This window comes from Sorex araneus, chromosome 2, assembly GCF_027595985.1.
Source record: "Sorex araneus isolate mSorAra2 chromosome 2, mSorAra2.pri, whole genome shotgun sequence".
Lineage (NCBI taxonomy): Eukaryota > Metazoa > Chordata > Mammalia > Eulipotyphla > Soricidae > Sorex > Sorex araneus.
The window spans coordinates 234,099,343-234,125,131 of NC_073303.1; the positions used below are offsets into that span (position 1 = coordinate 234,099,343).

A 25,789-nucleotide genomic window follows, 5' to 3' on the forward strand; every position below is an offset into this window, starting at 1 on the left:
CATGGCAGCAGCGGGGACTGTGTTGTCATCGGCTTAATTTATTACTGTTTGACATCCAGTGACACTGACATTCGCCGCCAGGCCTGAGGCCCCGGCCCGGCGGGTGTGGCCTGTCCGAGAAATACAGTACGAGGAGGGGCCGGCTACACGCATGCACCCCCGGCCCACACGACAGTGGTCCCCACCGCGGCTGCCAGGGCTCCCCGCCGAGGGAGGGGGGAGCCGGTGGCGCCTGCCCGTCCCTCTGTGCCCCCTCTGGGCTGGGCTTTGGTGCGAACATTAATGCTCTGACCGACCACCAGCCCCAGCACCGGGGGCGGGCCGGGCCGGACGCAAACAGTCCTACATCTCCTCTGTATAAATATGGAGGGGGCGCGGATACACTTTCACCCCAAGTCGGAAACTACATCAGCTGCTACCCGTTACTGCTAAGGGCTACACGGTCTCGGCTCTGGAACCAGGGGCTGGGGGCGGCTCTGGAATGTCGGGGTTCAGTCTTCCTCGCTGCCACTTCCTGAACGGTCCTGGAGGGGTAGCAGGAGAGAATGTGAGGGGTCCCCAGAATGTGAGGGGTCCCCAGGCAGCTGCAGCCCCAAGACCCCCGCTCCCAGGAGGAAGGAGGGGTTTACAGTGCTGAGCACAGGTCTGCATGGGGGGGCCTGGGCTGCCACCCTGGCACTGCAGGGTCCCCTGAGCACCCCGAAGTGAAGAAGGAAGGAGAAGAGAATCTGTTCACGCAGATCGGCTTTTGGTCTACAGCCCTCCAGGACAGTAGGCACATCCCAGGGCAGCCCTGTCATGGCTGGGACCCACCCAGAGGTGGGGCTGCGCACCCAAGCTAGCCCATCAGGGCACCCTCAAAGCGAGGGGCATTGCAGTGGGCACCAGGCAAAGGTGACCAGGCCACGTGTGTGCCCCGTGGGATTCTGAGTTTGTTTGGGGGCCTCCCCAAGGGTGCCCGAGGCCTGGTACGGGCTGTGTGGAGCTTGGAGGCCAGGAGCTGCGCTCGCCCGTCACGCACCAGCCCTACAGCCCTGGCCTTGGCTGTCCCCGAGGGCCCCGAAAGGCTGTCCTGTGCATTTCTGGGGGTCCTTGTGGGCCACACTTGACCCGCCGTCTGCTGTCCCTTGTGCAAAGACCTCGGTTGAGGGTCACAAGGATGCAACTTTGGGGCTAGCGGGGTGGCACAGCCATTCCTCCTGGCCTCAGTTTCTCCATCTATGCACTGGAGGAATGAGGATACCTCCTCATGGGGTCGTGAGTGTCCTTGGGGGTCCCTTGGGCCTCACCTCCTCCTGCTCCTCTTCACTGTCGTCGTCGCTCACCACTGGCTTGGCCCGAGACCCCCGGCTCGGCCGTCGCCGGCCCCCCTTGAGCCGGTCCTGTGCCTTCTCCTTCCGGCCCAGCTTGATCTTCACCTTCACGGAGCGGGCTGGGGGGGCGGGGGAACCCCAAAAAGGGAGGAGGGTGCGGTAAGCCTGGGGGTGGGGACTCGTCCCCTGACCCAGGGATCTGCATGCCCCTCCAAGGGACTCACACTCAGACTCAGAGCCTTCCTCTTCGCCCTCTTCCTCTTCCTCGCTCTCCTCGCCCTCGCTGTCATCCTCCTTCTCTATTTTCTGCCGCACGCTGGTGAACACGGACTGCAGCACGATGGAGTCTTCATAGATCTGGACAGGGGTTGGGGGCGCTGGAGTGGCAAAGGCCTGCGCACTACCCACTAACCTTTCCCAGCACCCACCAAGGAGCCAGCGATCAGTGTGTGCCCCACCCCTCCCAGAGCCCCGCCCACTCACTACTGAGCCCTCCCATGTCCACACCCACAACAGCCACGCCCACTCACCAGCGAGCCCTCCAGGTTGAAGGTCTGTGCGTTCTGGCACAGCAGCATCACATCCTTCTCCAAGTCGTTGAGGCTGCGGTACTTGTGGTTGCGGATGCGCTCCTGGGCACAGTGGGAGAAAGACGCTTAGAGCCTCGCCTCATACCCACGTATCCACACCCCCTCGGCACCCTGGTCCCACGCAGCCTTGCAGCTCCTGGGCGTGGGGTTTCTCTGCCAGCCCTCACCTTTATCTTCTTGAAATCCACGGGCTTGCGGATGAGCTCGTAGTACTCTGGCAGCTCCTTGCGGGAGGGGAGCTGGATGAAGACCTCGCTCAGCTGCCGGCCGCTACTGCTGCAGGGGGCACAAGGCGGGGTCAGCGCTCCCTCGGGTGTTCTGGAATAGTCCCAAGATGCTGCCAAGCACGTGGAGGACAGGCCGTTGCCTGCCCTTGCAGCCACGAGGACCACCTGCCTCGGTCCTACAAACCTCCCTGATCCCGGGGAAGCAGGGACAGACAACTCACAGCTATTTAATGTGAGGCAAGGGGCTGGAGCAATAGTACAGCAGATAGGGCGCTGGCCTTGCATGCAGCTGATCCCGGTTCGATCACCAGCATCCCATATGGTTCCCCAAGCACTGCCAGGGTTTATTTCTGAGGTGCAGAGCCAGGACTAAGCCCTGAGCATCGCTGGGTGTGACCCAAATAAATAAGTAATTTTAAAAATAAATAAAAACATGTGAGGTAAACTTGGAGAGTGGCTGCTGGGGCCAGCTTCTCTGAGCCTGCACATGTTGGGGTAAACACTGGAGGGGGGGGACACAGGAAGGGCCTAACCTCACGGGTCCCCAGTCTACCCCCTTCCCCCCACCCCCCGCAACAGGTTGGGGGCACTTTCTTCCTGGATGATGAGGGGAGGTTTGGGCACCAGTCTGCCTTTATGAGTGGAGGGGTGGGGGTCTCCCCCATCATCTAACCAGCCTCATTAACCTCTCTGTTGCGGTGTCGCTAGATCACGCAGATACTAGCCTGCAGCTGCCCAGGGACCCTGTGCGGATACTACTGGGCGAGTCTCTGTAACTGTTGTGACGGGAGCCTGCAGGACAGTGAGCTCCCCCTTCTAAAGCTGACCCCCACGAAACAGAAGGGTGAAGCCCCTGCCGGGTCAGCAGTGCTGTCCTGCTCTGCCTGAAAGTTCACCCTCGTGTGGGGGCCGGCGGCGAGACCGTGCTGCTGAGCTTCCGGGTCTACCTTCTCCCTCCGCCTCCTGCAGACCTCCAGCTGGCGCCCACTTTTACTTATTTCATGTTGGGCCACACCAGCCAGGCTCAGGGGTCACTCCTGGCAGTGCCTGGGGGACCACGTGGGGTGCGGGGCTGAACCTGGGTTGGCTACGCACACAAAGGCAAGTGCCTTCCCTGCCTGCCGACGGCTCTGGCCACTGGAGTACTTTCTTTTCTTTCATTTTTTGGTCACACCCGGTGATGCCCAGGGGTTACTCCTGGCTCTGCACTCAGGAATTATTCCTGGCGGTGCTCAGGGGACCATATGGGATGCTGGGAATCGAACCCGGGTCAGCTGCGTGCAAGGCAAATGCCCTGCCCGCTGTGCTATTGCTCCAGCCCCTGCTTTCATTTCTAACTAGCTTCACCTTCTTGATTCCCTTCTGGCCAGAACGTTCTGGTATCTCAGGATTTGAGCTGGGTGTTACAAGGGCCGGCACCCGAGGCTTGTGTGGACAGGGCCTGTCTCCGGGCCCCACCTCGCCAGCTCTGGCCACCAGGATGCCTTCCTGGAGACGGCCCGGTTCTTCCCTCTCATCTGTGATTTCTCCTGCGGGTGACCTTTGGCCTTTGGGCTCTCCCACCTAAGCTGTGCCAAGCGACCCTGATCCTGAGGGGCCCCCGCGCCCGCCGACCTGTCCTTGTACTTGATCACGGCATCCACAATCTTCTTCATCTTCTTGGTGAGGCTCGGCGGGTTGGGTGAGAGCTTCTCGGCTGGTGGCCGCCCGCGCTTCTTCTGTTTCTTGCTCTCGTCGTCCTTGTCGCGGCTGCGCGTGCTGGCCGTCGGGGTGGAGGGGCCGGCGTCAGTCTCCCGCTTACGCTTGCGCGACGACTTCTTCTGCCGGACCTCCTCTTCGATCTCCTCCAGCGTGCCCTCCTCGATGGCCTTCAGGGTCAATAGTGGCAGAATAGGACAGCCAGCACCCAGGGCCAGCAGAGGCGCCTGCCCGGGTGGGGATTGGACTCCCCCCAAACCTCTCCTGCAGGGGTGGGGCATGGAGTGCCCAGCACTCGCCCGAGGGGGCACCCGCACCCCAGGGGGGGCCCCTTCTGGCATCAGCAGCATGCCGGGGATGGAAGGAGGCCACAGGTGCCACACGGAGGCGCCTGGGAGAGTGCGTGTCATCCCCGAACTGATACCCCTGGAGTCCCCGAGAGCCCATCTGGGAGGTGGGATCAGACTGGGCAGAGAGAGGCATGAGCAGGCTGAGACCCGGCCATGTGCACTCGGCCCCCAGGTCTGACGAGACGGAAAAGGCCCTGCCAGGACAGAGCACGGCCCAAGCACACACAGCGGCCAGGAGGGTGAACCGTGGGCCCCGCATCGTCCACAGGCAGCTCCACTCCTTGGAACGGGCTCGGGAGAAACCCAATTCCCGATTCCTGGGCCAGCGCCCAGATGTTCCCGGCAGAAGTGGGGAAGGCGCCTGCCTGGCAGGCAATCAAACGGGCTTTAGATCCCAGGCACTGCCCAGGGTCCCCGAGCCCCACCAGGAGTGACCCCCGACAGCTGCCAGGTATGGACCCTTGCAAAAAAATATCCATCTTAAGCGGGCCGGGTCCCCGCGATGTCTCCGGCGTGGGGTGGCAGGCAACCCCTCCCGAGCTGTACCTTCAGCCACTGCTTCTCGGTGAGCGAGTCGCTGTAGTCCACCTCCTTGCGGTGCCGCGAGCCGCGCCCGAACATCTTCTCCTCCTCCTCCTCGCACGTCAGCCGCTCCACCTCAGCATCGTCCTTGATGATCCACGACGGCAGCTCGTCCTCCTCCATCAGTCGCGGCTTCCGCTTGGGGTTGCGGGCCTCCTCGCGCCTGCGGTCCAGGTCCATGCGCTGCGGGGCCACGGGCGGGCGGCACGGGGCCGGAGGAAACGTCAGCCGGGGGAGCAGGCACATCCCGGTGCCTGGCCCAGGCTCTGCTCCAGCAGCCTCTGCTGGTCCCCTGAGCACTGCTGGGCACGAGTCAAGCATGGCCCAGGGTGGTCCACATGGCACCTTTACAAGTGGCGCCCAACACTGACAACCAATCAAAGCCCTATACTGAAAACGGAGGTGGGCACTGTGAAGGGCCACTCTTGGGGAGGTGAGGCCGCAGGAACACGGCAGAGCCCCATTCGTGAATGTGTGTTTGTTTTGGGGCCACACCCAGCGATGCTCAGGGGTCACTCCCAGCTCTGCACTCAGGCATCACTCCTGGCAGTGGTTGGTGCCAGGGATCGAACCCACATCAGCTACGTCAAGGTAATGCTCTCTCTGCCATCCTATCACTCGGGCCTCTGCGTGTTTCTGCTCATTTGTCTGTCCCGAGGGGCATGCGCTTCTGTGTGCAGGGTCTGTGTGTGTCTATCTGCGAGGAGGTGTCTGTCTTGGGTGCCTGATATTTCTATGTGTCTGGGCTGTGTCTGTCCTGGGTGTGTCTGTGTATCTGTCTGGGGTGTGTGTGTCTGTGTATCTGTCCACGTCTGTCTGGGGTATGTGGGTACGTATATTTGTGTCCACATATCTATCCAGGCTGTGTCTATTTGAGTGTGTGCCCACGTGTCTGTCCTGGACTATACGAGTGTGTGTCCAAGTGTCTGTCCCGGGCTATCTGGATGTGTGTCCATGTGTCTGTCCCAGGTTATCTGGGTGTGTGTCCACGTGTCTGTCCTGGGCTTTCTGAGTGTGTCCACGTGTCTGTCCCGGGCTATCTGAGTGTGTCCGCGAGTCTGTCCAAGGTGCATCTGTGTGCCCATACGTTTACATGTCACGTGTTTGTCCAGGGTGTACCTATCTGTGTATGTGTCCACGCATCTAGTGTCTGTCTGAGGTGTGTCTTTGCGTATCATGTGTCTGACCAGAGTATATCTGTCTGTGTGTGTCCGTATGTCTGTCTGTCCCAACAGCCCTGTGCTCACCATGAACAGGTCAAACTCCTCCTCATGCCGGGCGATCATCTGATTGACGGTCTCATCGTCGGGCACCTCGTCTTCCTCCTATAAGATGGCACAGGGTTAGCGAAGGGCGGTGAGGCCGAGCTGGGTGGCAGCTGGGCTCGGCGGCGAGCCGTGGCAGTCGGTCAGTCGGTCTGTCCGTGGGAGACGAGCTGGCGGTCTCGTTCCGGCGGGGGGTGGGCACCTGGCCGGCCATGGGGTGGGGCACACGCACACGCACACGCTCGCTCCGTGGGACCAGGGCCCTGCAGGCCATGTGGGAGGTGGCGCCGAGGCTGGCCGGGGCGTGGACAGGCCCCAGCCCGCTCACCTTTAGAGGTGGCTCCTCCAGGTCGGGGTTGAGGCCCGCGGGCGGAGGGGCAGAGTGGGCGAGGCTGGCACTGCCGCTGCCCGGGCCGCAGTGTCTGCTCTGTGAATAGATAGAGGACTTCAGTCTCCCGGGCTGGTGATCCATCTGGTGGCTTTTTTTTTTTTGGTTGCGAAGAAAAAAAAAAAAAAAAGCAAATGCTCCTCTTCCTCTTCCGATCAGCCCACACTCCCTTTACTCCAAAGGGATGCAAAAAAAAAAAAAAAAAGTAAAAAGAAAAATGCAAAAAGGTAAAAAAGAAAAAAAAAAAAAACACACAAAAAACACCAAAAAACCAAAAATGGAAGCGGCTCAGGCGTCCAGCACTCACGCTCGGGGCGGCGCGGTAGGGGGGCTCACCTCGTCCTGCTCCTCATGCTCCAGGATGGCCTGCAGGAAGGCGCGGCGCTCGTGGCTCGAGGACTTCTGGTCGAACATGCCCGCCTGGATCACCTTCTGGTCCACGTTGAGCTTGTACTTGGCGGCCGCCAGGATCTTCTCCTCCACACTGTTGACCGTGCACAGGCGCAGCACGCGCACTTCGTTCTGCTGCCCGATGCGGTGGGCGCGGTCCTGTGCCTGCAGGTCCTGGGGGCGGAGGTGCCATCAGTGCTGGGGCCGGACCCCAACTCCCTAAGTGTTCCCCCAACTTTGTTTTGGGGCCACACTGGGCGATGCTCTGGGATCACTTCTGGCGGTATCTGGAAGACCACATGGACGCCGGGACGGAACTGGGTCTGTCCCATGTAAAGCACACGCCCTGCTGTACCAGCCGCTCCGCCCCTTGCAACTTTTGTGCTATACCCAGTGATGCTCAGGCTGACTCTTGGCTCTGTGCTCAAAAATCACTCCTGATGGGACTTGGGACCCTTTGGGGTGGCAGGGATGGATTGAACCCAGGGCAAGCTGCATGCAAGACAAGCAACTTGCCCTCGACCTCTCCAGCCTGGAAATGTCCCACTCTGTAGGGGAAGGGCCCCTGAGGAAGAGCGGTTACTGAGTTCACCCACTGGGGTGCACCCTGGGTTCTAGTCCCCGAACCCATCTCTTGTGGCCCAGGTGTACCCCCGCCCCACAAAGTCGAAGGCACCCACACTTTAGAGCCCCGCTGCTTTTTGTTTTTGTCTTGGGGACACACCCGGTGGCACTCAGGTCTCAGTTCTGAGGAGTTGGGGGACCATATGAGGTGCTAGGGACAAACTTGGACTGGCCGCATGAAGGGCAGGGGCCAGCCCCACTCTGTCTCTCTGGCTCCAGTCCTGCTTATTTTTTCTTAATTTTGTTTTCTATTTTTTTGCCACATCTGGCTGTGCCCAGGGCAGACTCCTAACTCTGTGCTCAGGGCTGACTCCTAGAAGAGCTTGCGGGACCATATGGGGGCTCGAACTTGCAGGGGCTCGAACCCAGGTCAGCAGAGTGCAAAGCAAACGCCCTCCCCACTATTCTATTGCTCTGGCCCGAGTCCTGTTTCCGACTGGGGGGGGGGGGACACGCGAGCACAGTGTGGCGCTGAGGCCCGGCAGCCAGGAGAGGCCCCTGCGGCCGGGTGCCAGCGGGAGCATCCCAGGGCCCCTTGAGCGGCCTCCACGCAGTGGGGTTGGGCTGGACAGCCCCGCAGGTGGGGCTCTCTGAAGGGAAGCTCTCCCTGGACTTGGGACCTGTGTCCTGTGCGTTTCCAGGCCTTTGTCGAGGAGCTGAGCCACACGCACGCCCGAGGAAGGGCTGGGATCCTGTCCCTGTGAGGGTCCATGTCTGTGGGCTGAGGACCTGGGGCAGGGGCAGTGGGTGGAGAGGCCCGGCACGTGGCATGGCAGGGGAGACGGCTGGGGACCACCGTGGCTGCATGGGACAGCCACTGGAATGGGACAGGATGGTGACAACCTGCTGAGGAGGATGGGGCCAAGCTGAGAGTACGACCAGAGGTCCCCGGGGCAGGCATGCAGCCAGACCCCCATGCAGGGCTGTGTGCAGGGACAGCCACAGTGAACGGACCCGCAGGGCGCAGGAGCCACGAAAGGCACGTGAGCTGCTGACAGGGAAAGTGGGCACACGCAGGTGGGAAACAGCCGCACAGACTGCCCCCCGGCCGTGTTCAGGGCTGGAATTTTAGTTTTGTTTTGGAGCCACACTGCCAGTGCTCAGGGCTGGCTTGAGGCTGGAGGCTGACTCCCGGCTCTGCGCTTAGGGCTAACTTCTGGCTCTGCACTCAGGACTGACTCCTGCCTCTGTGCTCAGGGCATTTTCTGGGCTCTGTGCTCAAAGATGACTCCTAATGGGGTTCCAGGACTGTATGTGGTTACAGGAATCGGACCCCGGTTGGCCATGTGTAAGCCCAGTGCTTGCCCTGCCATACTACCACTCTAGCCTCTTTTGTATTTTGTGGGAGCCTCCCTAACAATGCCTGGGGAAAGGAGGGCTCTACGTAGTGTTCTGGGGACTGAAGTGGGGTCCTCCCCCCCTTTTTTTTTTTGCTTTTTGGGTCATAACTGGCGATGCACAGGGGTTACTTCTGGGTTACTTCTGGCTCTGCACTCAGGAATTACTCCTGGCAGTGCTCAGGGGACCATATGGGATGCTGGGAATCGAACCTGAGTCGGTGGCTTGCAAGGCAAACGCCCTACCCACTGTGCTATCGCTCCAGCTCCGGGGGGGGCTCCCCTTCTGACCTATCTCTCAGCCTCCAGAGGATGCTGGTGGCAAAGGGACCCACCCCGTGCTCCGTAAGAACAAGAAGCCATCGGGGGTGTCAAGGATGGTCGCAAGCCCAGCTAGTGCTACCCAGCCCTGGCCCCTGGATGAAGGTTGGCCACGGCCACAGCTGGTGACAGAAAGGAGCAGGACCCTTAGCCCCTCACACCTGCCCGGCCCATCTTGACTCTGGGGCCCTCCTGGGCTCTTCCGGAAGGACCGGCACCCCTAGCCCTCCCAAGCCCTGCCCCGGCCGGGCCTGCTATACCTGGTGCGGGTTCCAGTCGCTGTCGAAGATGATGACGGTGTCTGCCGACTGCAGGTTGAGGCCCAGGCCGCCGGCGCGGGTGCTCAGCAGGAAGATGAAGTACTCGGAGCCCGGCTCGTTGAAGGTCTTCAGCAGCATCCCCCGGTCCTCAGCCTTGGTGGTGCCTGAGCCGGCCCGCGGGGGAGAGAGGGAGAAGGTTGAGCTGGACGGAGCCTGGCTGGAACTGCAGAACCCAGTGATCTGTGGGGGGAAGCGCTGGACCCCAAAATGGGCAGAGGTGAAGACCCCCAAAGCTCAGGCTGCCGGAGATTGCACCGCCAGGAGGCCACACGTAGCTGAGATGCGCCACGGCTCAAGGCCATGCCAGGGGCCTTTTCAGGGCGAGGCGATGCTTGGAGCCTGGCAGCTCTGGCAGGGTGGGGGCCAATCTGGGTTCCCGCACGGGGGACGGTGCCGTCTCATGGAGGTCCCCTCACCCCAGCCTTATCCACCCCCGAGTCCAGCTACACAACCAGACGTGAAGGAGAACAGCCCAAATAGAGGGCTGCCTGCAAAGGCCTGGCCACGAACACCAAGTCCGCACCATCTGGGAGACGGGCCCTGGGGACACACGGGCGGCTGCAGAAACCGCGGGGAAGGAGGTACCCCAATTCTCTCCTAATCCCCAGGTGAGCTGGGGCGTGGCAGGTGCTATTCCCTAAGAACTGAACACCCTTCACCCCCACTGTAAGCACCAGTAATCAGGACGGCGCTGAGGGAACAAGGGTCTCCCAGATCCTGGAGCAGAGTATGGAGAGGTCTCGTGAGGACACAGTCCTGCTGAGGGGACGCTGGACGCACCAAGCCTGGGCATCTGAAGGCCATGAGCCTCTGGGGCTTGTGTCAGCATCTGTCCATATATTCCTTTGTCTGCTAGGAGTGGAGCTTCCCACACTTCCAGCTGGAGCCAGCCTGGCAGGGCCACGGCCCGCCACCCTCCCTCTCAGACCTGTCATCATGAGCCATGTGAGCTGCGGCTGGGGTGGACGAAGGAGGCCCTGGCGTCTGCCTGCTCACCGTCCAGCCGCAGGTACTTGAAGCCGCGGTAGGCGAAGTAGTCCTCCATGATGGTCATGAGCGAGGTCATCTGGCAGAAGAGCAGCACTTTGTGGCTGGTGGCCCGCAGCTTGGGCAGGATACGGTCCAGCAGCTCGAACTTGCCAGAGGCACGGTACAGGTCCAGCCTGGGGGCATGGGGGGGGAAGAGACTGGGCCTGAGCGTGGGCCCCGGGCACCCGCAGCACCCCGAAGGGCAGGGCTTGGGGCACCACTGGGGAGCCCCAGCTGCGGCTCAGGAGACGTCAGGGGCCTCTGCTTGGGACACGGGTCCTATCACAGGAAATGCGGGCAGAGCAGACCCTGGCCATGAAGAACTGGGCTGGGCAGTGGCTCCCAGATACCACAGGGCCCTTCTTCCTGCCAGAAACAGTTCCTGAGCACAACAAAGTCAGACTGTCCCAGCCACGCGTGCCCATGACCCCTGAAGCCACAGCCCACGGGCCGAGACGCCACTGCCTCCCGCGTCTGCGTGTCTGACCCTCCCCGCGGCCCCACGGCTGTCGCTCCTTCCATCTCCGGCTGGACCAAAGAGAGCAGCGTCCAGGTCATCCCTTGAAGACCATTGGGTCCTGCTACCTGACCATGGTGCCCCACGCGACTCACCCCTGCACGATGCCACCGGTGAAGCCCAGATGCTCGGAGAAGGACTCCTGCAAGGAAAGGCGGGGAGTCAGGGAGGGCCCACTCCAGCGCTCACCAGGGCGCGCGGCAGGCCCAGGGGGGTGCAGAAGGGGACCGGGGAGTGTTTGGGCTGCACCTCGATGTGCTGGAACATGTAGGGGTGGTTGCAGATCTTGCGCAACTGCATGATGGTGTTCATCAGTGTCTTGGTGCCGCCTTTGCCCTGTGGAGCAGAAGGGCACTTGCGAGTGAACTCGTAAGCTGGGAGGGGAAGGGGTGCAGAGGGAAGAAGGGCCGGGAGAGGGAGGGGTGCTGGGTAGTGGCGCCCACCTTCTTGTCCTTCTCGGAGCCATCGGTGAGCAGCACGCCCTTGGCCTGCATGTGCCGGTATAGAACGCGCTGCAGCGCTGACATGTCGCACTTGATGACGTACTCTACCTGCAGGCGCAACTCAGCTCAGGCCGGGCCCCTCACCTTCCGGGCAGCTGCGCCCCCTCCTCACCCAGGCCTGGGCTCCTCACCTTCCGGGCAGCTGCACCCCCTCCTCGCCCAGGCTCGGGGCCCCTCACCTTCTGGGCAGCTGCGCCCCTACCTCGCCCAGGCCCGGGCCCCTCACCTTCTCGGGCAGCTGTGCCCCCTCCTCGCCCAGACCCTGGGCCCCTCACTTTCTCGGGCAGCTGTGCCCCCACCTCGCCCAGACCCGGGCCCCTCACCTTCTCGGGCAGCTGCGCCCCCTCCTTGCCCAGACCCGGGGCCCCTCACCTTCCGGGCAGCTGCACTGCCTCCTTGCCCAGACCCAGGGCCCCTCACCTTCTCGGGCAGCTGCGCCCCCTCCTCGCCCAGACCCGGGGCCCCTCACCTTCCGGGCAGCTGCACTGCCTCCTTGCCCAGACCCGGGGCCCCTCACCTTCTCGGGAAGCTGCGCCCCCACCTCGCCCAAACCAGGGCCCCTCACCTTCTCGGGAAGCTGTGCCCCCACCTTGCCCAAACCTGGGGCCCTCACCTTCTCGGGCAGCTGCGCCCCTACCTCGCCCAGGCCCAGGGCCCCTCACCTTCTCGGGCAGCTGAGCCTCCACCTCCTTCTTGAGGCGCCGCAGCAGGAAGGGCCGCAGCACCTTGTGGAGTCGCCGGATGATGAGGATGGTTTCCTCCTCATTCAGGTCCACCTGCAGGCAGTCCGCCTGTCAGCGCTGGGCTTTGTGGATCCCCCGCCCTCCCCCGAAACAATCCTGGGGGTCAGAGACGGGGCTCGCTCCCCAGATGGGGCTGTACAAACACCCTAAGGGCTGGATGGAAGGGGGTGTCCCCCAGAGCCCCTTTTAGCCGATGGGCGTGGAGCGACGCATGGCCGTATAGAGCCGACGGGGTTCAATCCCTGGCACCACAGTGTCCACCAAGCTCTGCCAGGACCCTGAGCGCAGAGCCAGGAGAGAGACCTGAGCACCGTGCTTGTTAGCGCCGGAGCTGGGCACAGAAGCCGCCCGGGAAGCCACACTCAGGCCCCACACACCGGAATACAGTAAAGGTAAGAAGTAAGACTTTTTTTACGTCACACCTGGCGACGCACAGGGGTTACTCCTGGTTGTGCACTCAGGAATTATCCCTGGTGGTGCTCAGGGGATCATATGGGACACTAGGAATTGAACCCGGGTTGGTTAAGTGCAAGACAAATGCCCTACCCAATGTGCTATCGCTCCAGCCCCCAAAGTAAGAGGCTTTTGTTCCCTTGCTCACACTCAGCAATGTTCAGGGGTTACTCCTGGCTCTGCTCTCAAGAATCCTGCCTGGCGGTGCTTGGGGGACCATGTGGGATGCCAGGGACCAAACCCCGGTTGGCCACATGCCAGGCAAGTGCCCTCCCTGCTGGACTATCGTTCCAGAAGTACGTTTCTGAGGCCACGTGGCTGGGGAATCCCATGTCACAGGGATGGCGCCTGGGCCCTCCCGCTTCCCTGGAGCCATCTACCTTCTCGCCCGTCATGGCGAAGGGCGCGTTGAACCACTGCTCAAAGGTGCTGCAGCTCTTGAAGATGGTGGGCAGGAGGAAGTTGAGCAGCGCCCACAGCTCGGGGAGCTTGTTTTGCAGCGGGGTGCCCGTGAGCAGCAGGCGGCGGGGGGCCACGTAGTGCGTGTTCAGCACCTGCGTCAGCTTGCAGTGGTGGTTCTTCATGCGGTGGCCCTCGTCCACGATCATATACTTCCAGCGGATCTGTGGAGAGCGGGTAGGGGGGACGGCGGGGGCTTCATCCCAGCACCGTGGGGAGGGAACCCCAGGCCCCTGAGCACTGACTAGAAGCAATAAGGCTCACGCAGCCCCAGTGCAGGCCCCCCCGACACGGGCCAGGACACAGCCCGCAGTGCCAGGGACCCCCACCTTGGCCAGGATGTGCTTGTCCTTGATGATATACTCGTACGTGGTCAGCAACACGTTGAACTTCCCGCTGCGGAGCTGCGGCACGAAGGCGCGCCGGGCGGCGGGGGAGCCCTATGGGAAGAGGGGCCGAGGGCCTCAGCAATCCCCACGCCCCACGGCGGGGAGGCCAGTTGGGCCTTTGGGGGGCCTGCTTCTGACCCGGGGATCGCCCGCCGGATATGCCCGACACCCCTGCACCCCACAGAGCTGAGCAGCTCGTAGCAGCCTGCAGGACTGCTGACAGGGACACCCTGATTCTGTGGCGATGTGACAAACACCCGCATGACCCCTGACCACCCCCCCAGCCACCTGGTACTGGGCTTGAGGTCTCACTAGTGACATGAGACCTTGGCAAGGGCCCGGCACGACTGAGGGTCCATCCCTTCACGAGACAAAGTTCGGGAGGATGAGAAAATCCAGAGGGAACTGGGGGGCCCGTCAAACAAGCACTGCCCCCCACAAACTGCCGTGACCCTGAAGCCCCCCCCTACCTTGTAGGACACCTTCACCACAGACGGGGCCCACTTGTCGAACTCATATGCCCAGTTGGACAGTGTCCTGTGAGGAAGCGGGGGGGAGGGGGTATCAGACGCCAGCAGGGGCAGGTGGGGGCCACATCAGCCAGGTACAGGGAGAGCAGCCTGCATGGGGGGCCCTGAACCCCGAGAACCAGGTTAGCCCCAGGTTCAGGAGCGGGCACATGAGGGGCGGAGACGCCTGGGGGCCGTGCACGGGGTTCCCTTCGTGGCCCTGACACAGGGCAGGTCTCAGCGGGGGCTCAGGGAGGGGAGCAGCACGCACGAGAGCGGCACGATGATGAGGAAGGGGCCGTTAATGCGCTTGTGCTCCATGAGGTATGTGATGAGCGCGATGGTCTGGATGGTCTTGCCCAGCCCCATCTCGTCAGCCAGGATTCCATTCAGGTTGTTGTTGTACAGCGACACCAGCCACTCCAGGCCCTTGATCTGCGGGACGGACGGGAGAGGACAGGTGGGTGGAGGGCAGCGCTGGGTGGCTCCCTGCAGTCCTCCTGGCGCCACCCAGGCCTGGGCTTCTCTGCCACGTCCAAGCCCTTCGGGGCCTCTGGGAACTCCCATAGGGGCCGAAAGGTTAAGGGGCACAGGGGTTGGTCCCAGGAGAGCAGGGGAGCTGGGCTCCCTGGTCAGTGCATCCACGGAGCCCGGGAGGGTTCTTGAGGGCTCTCCCACCCCCAGCAGGTCGGGCCATCCCAGGGCGAGGGAGCTGCCCTGTGTCCCCACAGGCGCCTCACCTGGTACTGCTTGAGTACGCCGTTGACCATGAGCGCAGACTGCTTGTCCACGCGCTCAGTGACGGCGTGGGCCACGGCGTAGTAGGACTGCAGCCCGCGCGCCAGGGCCTGAGACACGCCGTACTCATCATCCACATCCTGCTTGGCATTCCTGAGGGTGCACAGGACGGGGGCCGCGTGAGGATGCCATGGGCAGAAGACTCCCCCCCACCCCAACAGTACTGGTAGGCCTGTGGGAACATGCATGTCGGGAGGCCCCGGGTCCAGTGCTCACTCGATGATGTGGCGGGCGTCCACCTCAGAGACGTCATCACTGTCAGGGTCTGGAATCTTCTTCTTCTCCTCCACGGGCAGCGCAGGCGGCTGTGCGGGCTGCGGCTGCTCCTCCTCCTCCTCCTGCAGGGACGAGCCCAGGACAGTTCGCTCACCCACCGCACCTGACACGGGCTCACCTGTCACTTTCCTCACGGTCACTCACTCTCTCCCTCAATCACTCTCCTCTCCCCCACTCACTCGCCTCACCGTCATTCACTCACCTGACCCGTCACTCGCCTCAACCCACCCATCTCTCACTCACCTCACCTTTACTCACTTCACCCTCCTCACCCCCACTCACTCACCTGACCCGTTACTCACCTCAACCCACCCATCTCTCACTCACCTCACCCTCACTCACCGCACCTGTCACTCACTCACCTCATTCACCTCACCCATCACTCACCTCACTGGACTCTCACCAACCCCCACCCGCATGTAACTAAGGTGGGCTCCTGTAGTCTGGGGAGCTTCCTGCCTGTCCCCCTTCTGTACTTCTGAATCAAGTCACTCCTTCATTCAGTGTCCCACCCCGTAATAACAACCAGGGCAAAGACGGAACGTAATCAGAAAGGTGGAAACAGCGAAGCCTAATTGAACAGAACCTTCTGGGACAGGAGCGATGGTGCTGCGGGAAAGGAACTGGCCTTGCCCGCGGCCAGCCCGGGCCTGATCCCTGTGTGTGGTCAGGAAAGAGCCCGAGCACTACCAGGCGAGCGCATGAGAAATTCTGCTATGAACGTGGCCTTCACCCCGACAGCTGCACGTGAGGACCACAGGGCACGTGACACGAGGCCTGTGGCGTGAGACGTGACAGCCAGTGATGGCCTCACGGGCCCGAAGGGCAGTGGGGTCTCGAGGCTCCCAGAAGTGGGAGGGCCCTAGTGTGCGTGGGGGACGGACACACAGCGGGTGCAGCCCACTCACCTCCTCTTCCTCTTCGGAGCCACTTTCCTCGCTGTCCGATCTGGGAGCCACTTCGTACCTGGACAGACAGAAGCAGCAGTCTGGACGTCGGCTCAGGGTGCAGACGTACCCCTGTCCCCTCCAGGCGGGGGCGAGCACGCCCCACTCACCCCGGGTTCATCTCCAGCCAGGCCTCCAGCTGGCCTGCCTTGGGGGCGTCGGTGCCCGTGAGGATCTTGCCGCTCTCCACGTGGATCACCTTCACCGGCAGGTCGCTCATCTGGCTCGTCTCATCCAAGGGCTGCAGAGAGTTGCGCTGTGATGCACAGCTCCCGAGGGGCAGGAACCCCCCCCCCCCCACAACACACGTCACAGGAGCCCCCGAGCAACACAGGAAGCGGGCCCTGAGCCACGAGACAATCGGTCCTCAAGGAACACCGGCCATGGTCCCCCAATGGAAACACACAGAAAAAGTGGCGTGTGTGCATGTGTGTTTTGGGATGAAACCCAGGGACCAGCCCAAGAACTGCCACCGAGTCCTCACCTCCCCATCAGGGCCGATGGCGGGCGTCTGCCCTTCTGCATTTTCCGCCTTCTGGAAGGAGAGAGAAAAACGGTGAGGACAGGCCTGGCCACAGACGCCGCCCACCCCGTGCGCCCCACCCGGCAAGACCTTCTTCTTCTTCTTCTTCTTTTTCTCCTTGGCCACCTGCGCGGCCTTGTGTTGGCGCACCAGCTCGGTGAGGTTGGCCACGTACTCGTCCGTCTGCTGCAGGAGGTAGGCCAGCCGTTTGTCCTTCTTCTGGTCAATGAGCTTGCGGTAGCCCTCCTCGTCCTCTGCCTGCCATGGTGAGGTCAGTCAGGAGCAGCCCCTCACCACCACCCTTCCCTCCGCCCACCCCTGCACCCCGCCCTGCCTCCCTGACCCCCACATCCGTCTTTCTCTGTAGCAGATGCTGCAGCCCTCAGCCCCCCCTTCCCAGGCACTCCCTTGGGTTCAGAGTAAAGGTCAGGGCGTCCCGCTGGCCCGTGAGGCTCCTTGGGACCCCCCGCCGCAGTTCTCAGAGCTTAGGCCCCTCCCACCCCGTCCATCCTCTCCCTTGCCCTCTGTGGCCCCGGGAGCACTTCCAGAGCTCAGCCCCGCACCATGAGCCGCCGCATGCGCTCCTTCTCGATGCGCTCGTTCTCCTTCTTCTGCTCGCGCTCCGTGTTGGCGTGGTAGGTGGCCACCGCCTTGGTCAGCTTCTGGATCTTGCCTGTCACTGAGCGGTGGTACTCCTTGAAGTCCTTGGCGTGCTGGAGGATGCTGTTGAGGTATTCCTGCGGGCACGCGGACGGGGCGCTGAAGGGGCACTACCGGGGCCATGTGGCCACCCCACGGTGCCCCCCGGCCTCCCAGATGGCACGAAGCCCAGCCTGCACCCCAGGCCAGGCCCCGTCCCCACAGGGCCCTCACCTGGTGCTTCTGCCGGCGCTTCCGCTCCTGCTCGATCTTCTGTTGCTTCTCCAGCTTCTCCGTGATGCGGGCCTCGCGCAGGGACTGCCGCTTGCTGCGCTTGTAGGCCTTGGCGTTGAGCGCCGTCTCGAGGGCCGTGTCCCGCCGCATGCACACCACCACCTCCTGCCGCAGCTGCAGGGCAGCAGGCAGGCATGCGGTCAGGCCTGCGCTACCCCGGGTGCCCAGCAGGGGCCGCCTGCCGCCTCCCATTGTCCTTGAGCACCACTTTTTTTTTTTTTTAAGTAAGGAGTTTTTTTTTTTTTTTTTCTTTTCGGGTCACATCAGCGATGCACAGGGGTTACTCCTGGCTCTGCACTCAGGAATTATTCCTGGCGATGCTGGGGGACCATATGGGATGCTGAGAGTCAAACCCGGGTCTCCCACGTGCAAGGCAAACACCCTACCCACTGTGCTATCGCTCCAGCCCCTTTTAAATAAGCTTTTCTTTAGTTTTTGGGCTACACCTGGCAGTGTTCAGGGATCACTATTAGTGGGGTGTGGAAGACCCTATGGGGTGCCAGGGAAAAAACCTTCGTCGTCGGCCATGTGCAAAGCGAGCACCCGCCCCGCTGCACTATCAGTCTGGGCCTTAAGTTCCTTCTCCTAAGGTGCCACTGCAAACAAAACCTGGTGCCCGTGGAAACTGGCCTGACCTAGCCCACTGCCTCGCAGACCACACTTCCTCCTGAGGGAATGCCAGGGGGAGCAGACAGCCTGCAGATCATCCTAGAACAGTCTGGGGGACAGTGCTCAAGGATCTGAGCTGGGCGGGGCAGGCTGCACGGCAAGGACTCCTTCGGGCCCGGGCCGGCCTGGAGGGGCCTGCACCCACCTGCCTCTGGAAGTTGAGCAGCCGGAGAGCCTTGAGCTCGATGGTCGCTTTGGTTCGCAGATCCCCGGCCAGTGAGCCGGGGAGGTTTTCGAGTTCCTGAATTCGGTGCGCGATGCGCGCCTGCAGCCTGGCGGGAAGGGCAGGCAACAATGAGCGGGCAGGAAAGGGACATCGGGAATAGACCTGGCGGCCCCCCCCCCCCGACATTCCCGGGGGCTGCTGCCCACACAGTCTCTTAGCATCGGGCTCGTTCACCAGCTGCCCGCCTGGATGAAACCCTGGGGTCACACGGGGGAAGCACGTGCTCAGCCCCATGCCCCCTTTATCGAGGGGTGCCGCACCTGTACTCGCGCTCCTGCAGGATCTCCACGGGGTCCAGGCCCCGCGGCTTCTGGATGGGGGTGATGCGGCTCTGCTTCTGGTGCAGCGGCACCATGGGCGCGGGCTGGGCCGGCTGCCCGGGGGACTGTGTCTGCGGTGGCATCACAGGCGAGGCGGCAGGTGGGACAGCGGGGGGCGCGGGTGAGGGGCGGCCCGTCGGCTGTGGGGGGATCAGCTTCTGAGGTGTGCTGGTGGGGGCAGCAGCATTGGCCAGGGGCCCTGGGGGCAAACGGAAGTCCAGGATGAGCAGGAGATGCGGTGCAGCACCAGCCCCACCGGCCGCTGGCCTGGCAATCCATCTGTCCGTCTCCGGCGCTCCATCCCTCCCCACGGCCTCTACCCAGACACGTGTGGTGGAATGAACACCGGGGCCACCCCTGGCACGGAGCGTGGAGTCTCCCTGGCACCCTAGTTTCCAGAGGGAAGAGGTGCAGCCAGGACCCCCCTACCCAGGCTCCCTGAAACTTACCATCAGGCCAGGGCTTGGGAGGTCCTCCAGGGGGCTGGCCCGGCATCCCAGGGGGCACGCCCGAGGGTCCCGGTGGGGGCATGTTGGGTCCGCCCATACCTAGATGGGAGGGACGAGCACAGTGTGGAGTGGGCCCCACAGTGCCCCCTCTGCCCCCCACAGACCGGGGGAGCACCGGGCAGCAGACCCCCGGCCACTCCTTACCATGAGGGCGGCTATAGTTGGGTGGTGCGGGGCCAGGGCCCGGGCCAGGGCCAGGGCCGGGCCCCGCGGCTGACACGGAGGGCGGGGGCAGCGTGGGCATCTGCTGCTGCATGGCCGGCAGGGGCCGCTTGCCCTGCACCGCCATCTGCAGGTGGTCGGGCAGGGGCTGCCCCCGTGCCAGCATCTTGTAGGCCATGATCTGTGCCCGCAACTGGTGTAGCTGGTTCTGGTTGAACGGGGTTGGGCCCCGGTTCTGCTGGCCCAAGGCCTGTGGGTCGGCGGCATCAAGCGGGGCACCTCCAGGCCCGGATGCCATCTGGGGGCCGGAGGACGGGCCGCTGGCGGGCACGGGGCTGGAGGCGTGCTCAGAGCCACCCAGGGGCGAGGGGTAACCTGTGGGGATGGAGGGGGGCGCAGTTGGGATCAGGTGGGGTCAGGCGGGCGGGCAGGGTGGGGCGGGAGGGCTGGGACAGTACCTTGGGAGTGCTGGTCCATGGGGCTGGGCGGGGGCCCCATCCCGGCGTGGCCCCCGGACCGCAGGCCCAGACCCTTCATCTGGCCATAGCGGGGGTCATCGGAAAGGCCCTTCTCGTGCATGGACTCCATTGGCTGGGGGACCAGGAGGGCGCAGGTCAGTCAAAGGTACCCACCCGGGTCGCGTCACAGCGGGTTAGCGGGGAGGGGGACAGGGCGGCACCTGGGGCCTGTGCACCTACCTTGTGCATCTGGTGCATGTTGTCCTGCGGGTACCCTCCAGGCCCTGGTGTGGAGATGGGGTGTCCTGCCGATGGGGGGCCCGGGCTGGGCCCCATCATGCTGTGGGCAGAGCCAGGAGAGGGCCCAGGGCTAGGGCCCAGCATGGCTCCCGGGGAGGGGCCGGGTCCAGGGGAAGGGCCTGGCCGAGGGGTCCCGCCCAGAGGCGGGTCAGGGGTGGACATGGTCAGCGGAGCCCGGCACTCTTGTCTCCTGCAGGAGAGAATTCAGAGGAAAAGCCAAGGCTCAAGAGTGGGCCCGAGGCTGCAGGACGAGGGGTCGACCCCCACAGGAAACCCAGAGCCCCCAAAGATCCATATCAGGCCTGAGACAGCTGATGGCCGGAGGCAGCACCACAGCCCAAGACCAGCGCGGTCCCTGGGACTCTGTCCTGGACCCTACAAGGTCCACCCCCCCGCCATGAGCACCACCCAGAGGGGCACAAAAACCAAAACTACAATGGGGGTTAGAGGCACTGGAGCAACAGGCCAGCAGGAGGGCATCTGCCCTGCACAAGGCAGACCTGGGTTCTACCCTGGCAGCATCCACATGGTCCCCCGAGTACTGCCAGAGTGATTCCTGAGCGACGATCCAGGAGGAAACCCTGAGCATTGCCAGGTGTGGCCCCAAATCAAAAGAACTAAGTTCGGAGCTGGAGCGATGCTTGCCTTGCACGAGTCTGAACTGAGTTCGATTCCCAGTATCCCATATGGTCCCCTGAGCACTAGCAGCAGTAATTCCTGCGTGCAGAGCCAGGAGTAACCCCTGTGCAGTGCCGGGTGTGACCCAAAAAGCCAAAAACAAACAAACAAACAAACCCAAAAGAACTAAGTTTTAAAAAACAAAACAGAAAAAAAGGAGAGGGGGAGAGAGAAGGAAAGTGCCTGCCAGAGGCAAGGCAGGGGGTGGGGAGATGGAAGGGAACAGGGAACCTGGGGACACTGGTGTTGGGAAACGTACACTGGTGGAGAGATGCATGTTAGAATACTGTATGATTGAAATTCAATCATGAACAGCTTTGTAATGGTCTGTCTCACGATGATTCATTAAATAGCACTATAGCACTGTTGTCCCATTGTTCACTGACTTGCTTGAGCGGGCACCAGTAACGTCTCCATTGTGAGGCTTGTTACTGTTTTTGGCATATCGAATACGCCACGGGGAGCTTTCCAGGCTCTACCATGCGGGCAGGATACTCCCGGTAGTAAAATAAATAAATGGGGGTTAGGTCACACACTCTGCACACACTCCTGTGCCCTGCTGCCCTCGCCGTGGCCCCCGCAGTTCTTGGAGGAAGGCCTCCAGTACCACTTATGTGGGATCACGCCAGCAACTCGAAGCTGGGGTCTCAGCACAGCAGCACGCCAGGAGCCCACCGCAGCCCTCGGTCAGAGTCAAGGGTGGTCCCAGGGACCAGCAGCGGGGCCAGACGTGGTTCAGCAGCTGGAGCACCAGGCCGCAACACAGAGGCGAGCCCTGGACCAGGGTGCCAAGACCCAGGCAGGCAGCCCTGCAACTAAAGTGGGCAACCCCAAACCCCCCCCTCCCAGCCCCCATGGGGCACCCTGCACCTGGTATGACACAGGGACCTAGGGGCCAGCCCACCAGAGGGTGGCGCCCATGGGGCCACCAGAGGTGGGGGGAGGGACTCCTGGGCGGCCTGAGGAACAGGTTGGGGCTGAGGATCAAAAGGTGTCAGAGAGCCTGGAATGGTGCAAAGAGCAGGTGGAGAAGCACCAGGACGGGCAGGAGCATGTCTAGGGCTGGGGGGGGGGGGCACTGTGCTGCCCCAAAGTCTCCCACCCAAGCAGATGAGGCAGCAACCGTCACACGGCCACCTGCTTCCTGCACCCATAGGGCAAGCCCACCAGGAAAGCAGAACTTACCCCCGCCCAGTCCCCCAGCACAGTCCCCAGGGACATCCCGACACCCCAGGCCCCGCTCCCCCCCCCCCACCCGCTCCATGAGACCATGAGATGGTGCCTCTTCAAACTTGGTGACTGACCTCGGCTGGGGCTGAAGCCAGCCTGGAGCATTCCCCCCACCAGGCCAAGGGGACCCAGGGCCAGCTCTGGACAGGCCGAGAGCAGCGCCCTCCAGCCTCTCTCTGCGTCCACGCTGGATCCCCCCTTTCAGCACTAAGATTTGGAGGGGGAGTCTGGGCCAGCCCTGGCACGCAGGGCCCATGGGGTGCTGGGGGCTGAGTCTTCACAGGTCCAGCTCTTTGAGCACCTCCCTGAATGAGTCTGGCTTTGTTCGGGATGGGGACTTGGCCCCCACCCACCCACTGTGCCCAGTGGGGACCCATGGATGGTGGCAGGAAGTGAATCAGAACTGCCCCACACCAGGCCAGCGCTGCCCACCGGACTACCCCATACTCTCTCCAGCCCTACCTGAGCCTTTTAAACTCCCAGCTCCTCCCTGGCCAGACACAGGACGGCAGGGAAGGTGCCGGCCCTCCACGCAGGCGACCTGGATGCAGTCCCGACACCCTACAGGGTCTCCCGGAGCCCCTCCAGAGTGAGCCCTGAGTAGAGAGCCAAGAGTCAGCCCTGAGCACTGTGGCTGTGGTGTGTTCCATCCCCACCACCCCGACACATTCCCGGGGCTGCCAAGCTGTTCATGTTCTACTGGCCCAGGCCCAGTGACCCCCAGCACATCCCAGGGGTGCCCTGATACCAGGCGCGGTCACTCCCCATCACAGGACCCCCAGGGAGGAAACACTGGTTCTCATCAGACCCCACCCCATGTCTGTCCCACCCCTCCCCTGCCTAAGGGTCAACTGCTGTCTTGGGGGACCCCTCTAGGCTGTGGGAATGACAGAAAGTGGCAAAGGAAAGGAAGATGGTGTGTTTATGTTGGGGAGCCTATCAATGACCCCCATGTCTGTAGACACACACAGGCCCAGACAACACATAGGCCCCTTGTACCCAGGTACCCATAAACACACACACACACAGGCCCGGACAAGACACAACACTCCCCCGCCCCCCAGAAACACACACAAACAGGCCTAGCTACAGACAACCATACCCACAGACACACACAGGCCCAGACACAAGACAGACAGACAGACAGACATAGAGACATATACACACACACAGGCCCAGACAGACAGAGGCCCCGGGGAGGGGAAATGATGGTTCTCATCAGACACTCACCTTGACGTCTGTCCCACCCCTCCCCAACCCGACAGAGTCGGCTGCTGTCTTGGGGGACCCCTCCCGGCTGTGGGGGACAACACAGACACACACACACAGAGAGGCCCAGACAGACAGACACACACACACAGAGAGGCCCAGACAGACAGAGACACAGAGACACACACAGAGGCCCAGACAGACAGAGAGACACACACACACACACACACACACACACACACACACACACACACACACACAGAGGCCCAGACAGACAGACAACACACACACAGGCCCAGACAGCCCTGATTGGGGGCAGACAGGACTGGGGTCAAGGTGCTCACCTACCTGAAATTCCCACCCTGGGGGGTCCCCCAAGCCCCATGAAGGGGGGCCCAAACCCCACCCCCACTAACTCAGGGGATCCAACTCCCTGAAGGGCTGGGGCCTTGATCTGGGAGGCGGGACGCAGGAGCGTTTCTGCATTTCTAAGTCTTTGCCTGTAGATGTCAGAGGGAATGGGGGGACCAACAATCGGACATACACCAGCTCCAAGATCAAAGGGCTCCAGCGCCCCAGAAAAGGCGCCCCAGGACAGGCACCCCAGGTGACGCTGCTTCCTGGCCAACTCTGGGTACAGCCTCGCCGGCAAGACCTGCCTCACAAGTGGAGAACCCCAGCTGCGGGCTGAGCTTTCGGGGGCGGCAGGCCCAAGAGTGCCCCGCTCCACACCCTTGGGTGAGGGACAAATTAGGAACCCCCCAACTGTGACACCACACGTACACCCTCACTGACAATGCAAACTTTTGCCAGGTAGACCAGAGACAGTGAAAGAGCGAGAGAGCGAGAGAGAGGGACGAGCCCAGTGGGCTGAATGTAGGCTTGCATGCAGGGGGCCTGGGATCAATCCCCAGAACCACAGGGTCCCCTGAGCTCCACCAGGAGCAAGTCCCATCCTTAGAGCTGGGGGCAGCTCCCGAGCACTGCCCATGTGGCCCCCAAGCCAATGTGTACACACACACACACACACACACACTCTCTCTCTCTCTCTCTCTCTCTCTCTCTCTCTCTCTCTCTCTCTCTCTCTCTCTCTCTCTCTCTCTCTGGGGTCATTACAAACTCAGGGCAAAGTGTGGGTACCCCGGTCAAGTGGCATGTCCACACCTGGGCCTCCCCCACACGCGCCTCTTCCAGGCAACCGGACTGAACACTTTCTACCCTCCTGCTCCTCGCCCTGGTGCTGCTAAGGGCAGATGACAGACCACAGGGCACCGGACACCAACTGTCTGCCATCCTGTAGGGCTTCGACCAGTGTCCCCAGAGGCAGCAACGACGGCGACAAGATAGTTACTGGGAGGGGTGGGGGCAGTCGCCCAGCGGCCAGAAACCACTTTCCAGATTTGCCCCAGCTCCTCCCGTGACATCCCCAATTTCACAAAGGAGGAAAGCAAAGGTTCAGAGAGATTAAGCCACTGGCCTGAGGTCACACAGCTTAGAGACCCAGAGCACCAGAAATCAAACGCTAATAGGTCTCTCAGCACAAACAAAACTGTCTCCAATTCTCCTAAGTTTTCCTGCCCAAGTCCTACTTTCTCCCTAAAAACTCACTGGGCTGAAAAAGGATCCAAACCAGCGTCCTCAAATTAGGAATGAAACACACTTTTGAGTTTGTTTTTTAATGTAATAAATGCCTCAATCCGGAAAATAGGAATGGAAGAAACACAAAAAAAAAGACACTGAACTATGTTTTCAACGGTAGTTTCCCAGGGTCCCCTCACTTGCTGCTAAGCGCCCCTCCACTGCACGGCAAAGTGTGTGTGGGGGGGCGGCGGTGGGTGGAGGGAGAGAAAAAAAAAATCGATAAACAATCCCGTTTTTAAGACGTAAAAAATTCGAGGCCGGCGCCACCCCCAGCGAGGCAGGCCACACCTGGGGGTGCGTCTGGCCGGCGCCCCAACCGCCCCGAGGCAGCCTCGGAGGGTCGCGCCCGGAGAAGCACGACTATTGTTGCCGTCGAGGCCCAGACGACGCTTATGGGGGGCCGGACCCCTGCACCGCCCGCTTTTGTCCCCAGACCCCGGCGGGAGCGCGCCCGCGGGCACGCGCGGCCTCCACGCGGCCCGGCTCCCGCCCCCCCAGCCGGGCCCGTCGGCCCAGGAGCCGCCGCCGCCACCTCGTTCCGCTGGGGCCTGGCCCCGCGCGCGCGGTGCTGCCCGGGCTTCTTGACCCTCGGGCGCCGCCGTACCCCGGCCCTGCTCCCCGCGCCGGCGGCCCCCTCCCCCCGCGGCGCCCCGGCTCCATTCAAACCGTCCTCCCGAGCCCGCACCGTGCTCCCGCGACGCCGCGCCCCGCCTTCCTTACCGGGAGCCGCCCGCGCCGTCGCCTTCCCGGCGCCGCCCCCGGCCCTGCGCGCGGGGCCCGAGGCACAGGGGGCGTCTCGCCTCGCCTCAGGAAACAAAGAAGCCGCCGCCGCCGCCGCCGCCGCCGCCGCCGATCGAGGGTAAAGCCGCGCGCGCGCGCCCGCCCCCCCGCCACACGCCGCCC

At 62.7% G+C, this 25,789-nt stretch overlaps 1 protein-coding gene across 4 annotated transcripts; it reads right to left on the minus strand.

Moving 5' to 3' along the window:
- Nucleotides 1–18: 18 nt before the first annotated feature.
- Nucleotides 19–25,789, minus strand: SMARCA4 (SWI/SNF related, matrix associated, actin dependent regulator of chromatin, subfamily a, member 4). Of its 4 annotated transcripts, XM_055126234.1 has the most exons (36): nucleotides 25,607–25,789; nucleotides 22,499–22,632; nucleotides 20,069–20,318; nucleotides 19,829–19,961; nucleotides 19,353–19,745; nucleotides 19,149–19,247; nucleotides 18,640–18,898; nucleotides 18,299–18,425; nucleotides 17,425–17,598; nucleotides 17,115–17,288; nucleotides 16,642–16,809; nucleotides 16,513–16,563; nucleotides 16,139–16,269; nucleotides 15,990–16,047; nucleotides 15,022–15,143; nucleotides 14,748–14,898; nucleotides 14,279–14,442; nucleotides 13,969–14,035; nucleotides 13,439–13,549; nucleotides 13,031–13,273; nucleotides 12,117–12,230; nucleotides 11,395–11,502; nucleotides 11,201–11,287; nucleotides 11,047–11,093; nucleotides 10,402–10,568; nucleotides 9,346–9,509; nucleotides 6,750–6,977; nucleotides 6,354–6,452; nucleotides 6,008–6,085; nucleotides 4,725–4,943; nucleotides 3,745–4,007; nucleotides 2,071–2,179; nucleotides 1,844–1,945; nucleotides 1,538–1,670; nucleotides 1,290–1,432; nucleotides 19–524 (listed from the first exon to the last, which is right to left on the minus strand). In XM_055126234.1, the coding sequence occupies exons 3-36, from the start codon at nucleotides 20,288–20,290 to the stop codon at nucleotides 492–494; spliced, it is 4,941 nt and encodes a 1,646-aa protein (XP_054982209.1). In that variant the 5' UTR covers nucleotides 20,291–20,318; nucleotides 22,499–22,632; nucleotides 25,607–25,789; the 3' UTR covers nucleotides 19–491. The 4 variants fall into 4 exon arrangements, with proteins under 4 accessions (XP_054982209.1, XP_054982210.1, XP_054982212.1 ...); XM_055126235.1 differs by lacking the exon at nucleotides 22,499–22,632 and having other exon boundaries at nucleotides 3,745–3,998; nucleotides 25,607–25,788; XM_055126237.1 differs by lacking the exons at nucleotides 6,354–6,452; nucleotides 22,499–22,632 and having other exon boundaries at nucleotides 2,071–2,176; nucleotides 3,745–3,998; nucleotides 25,607–25,788.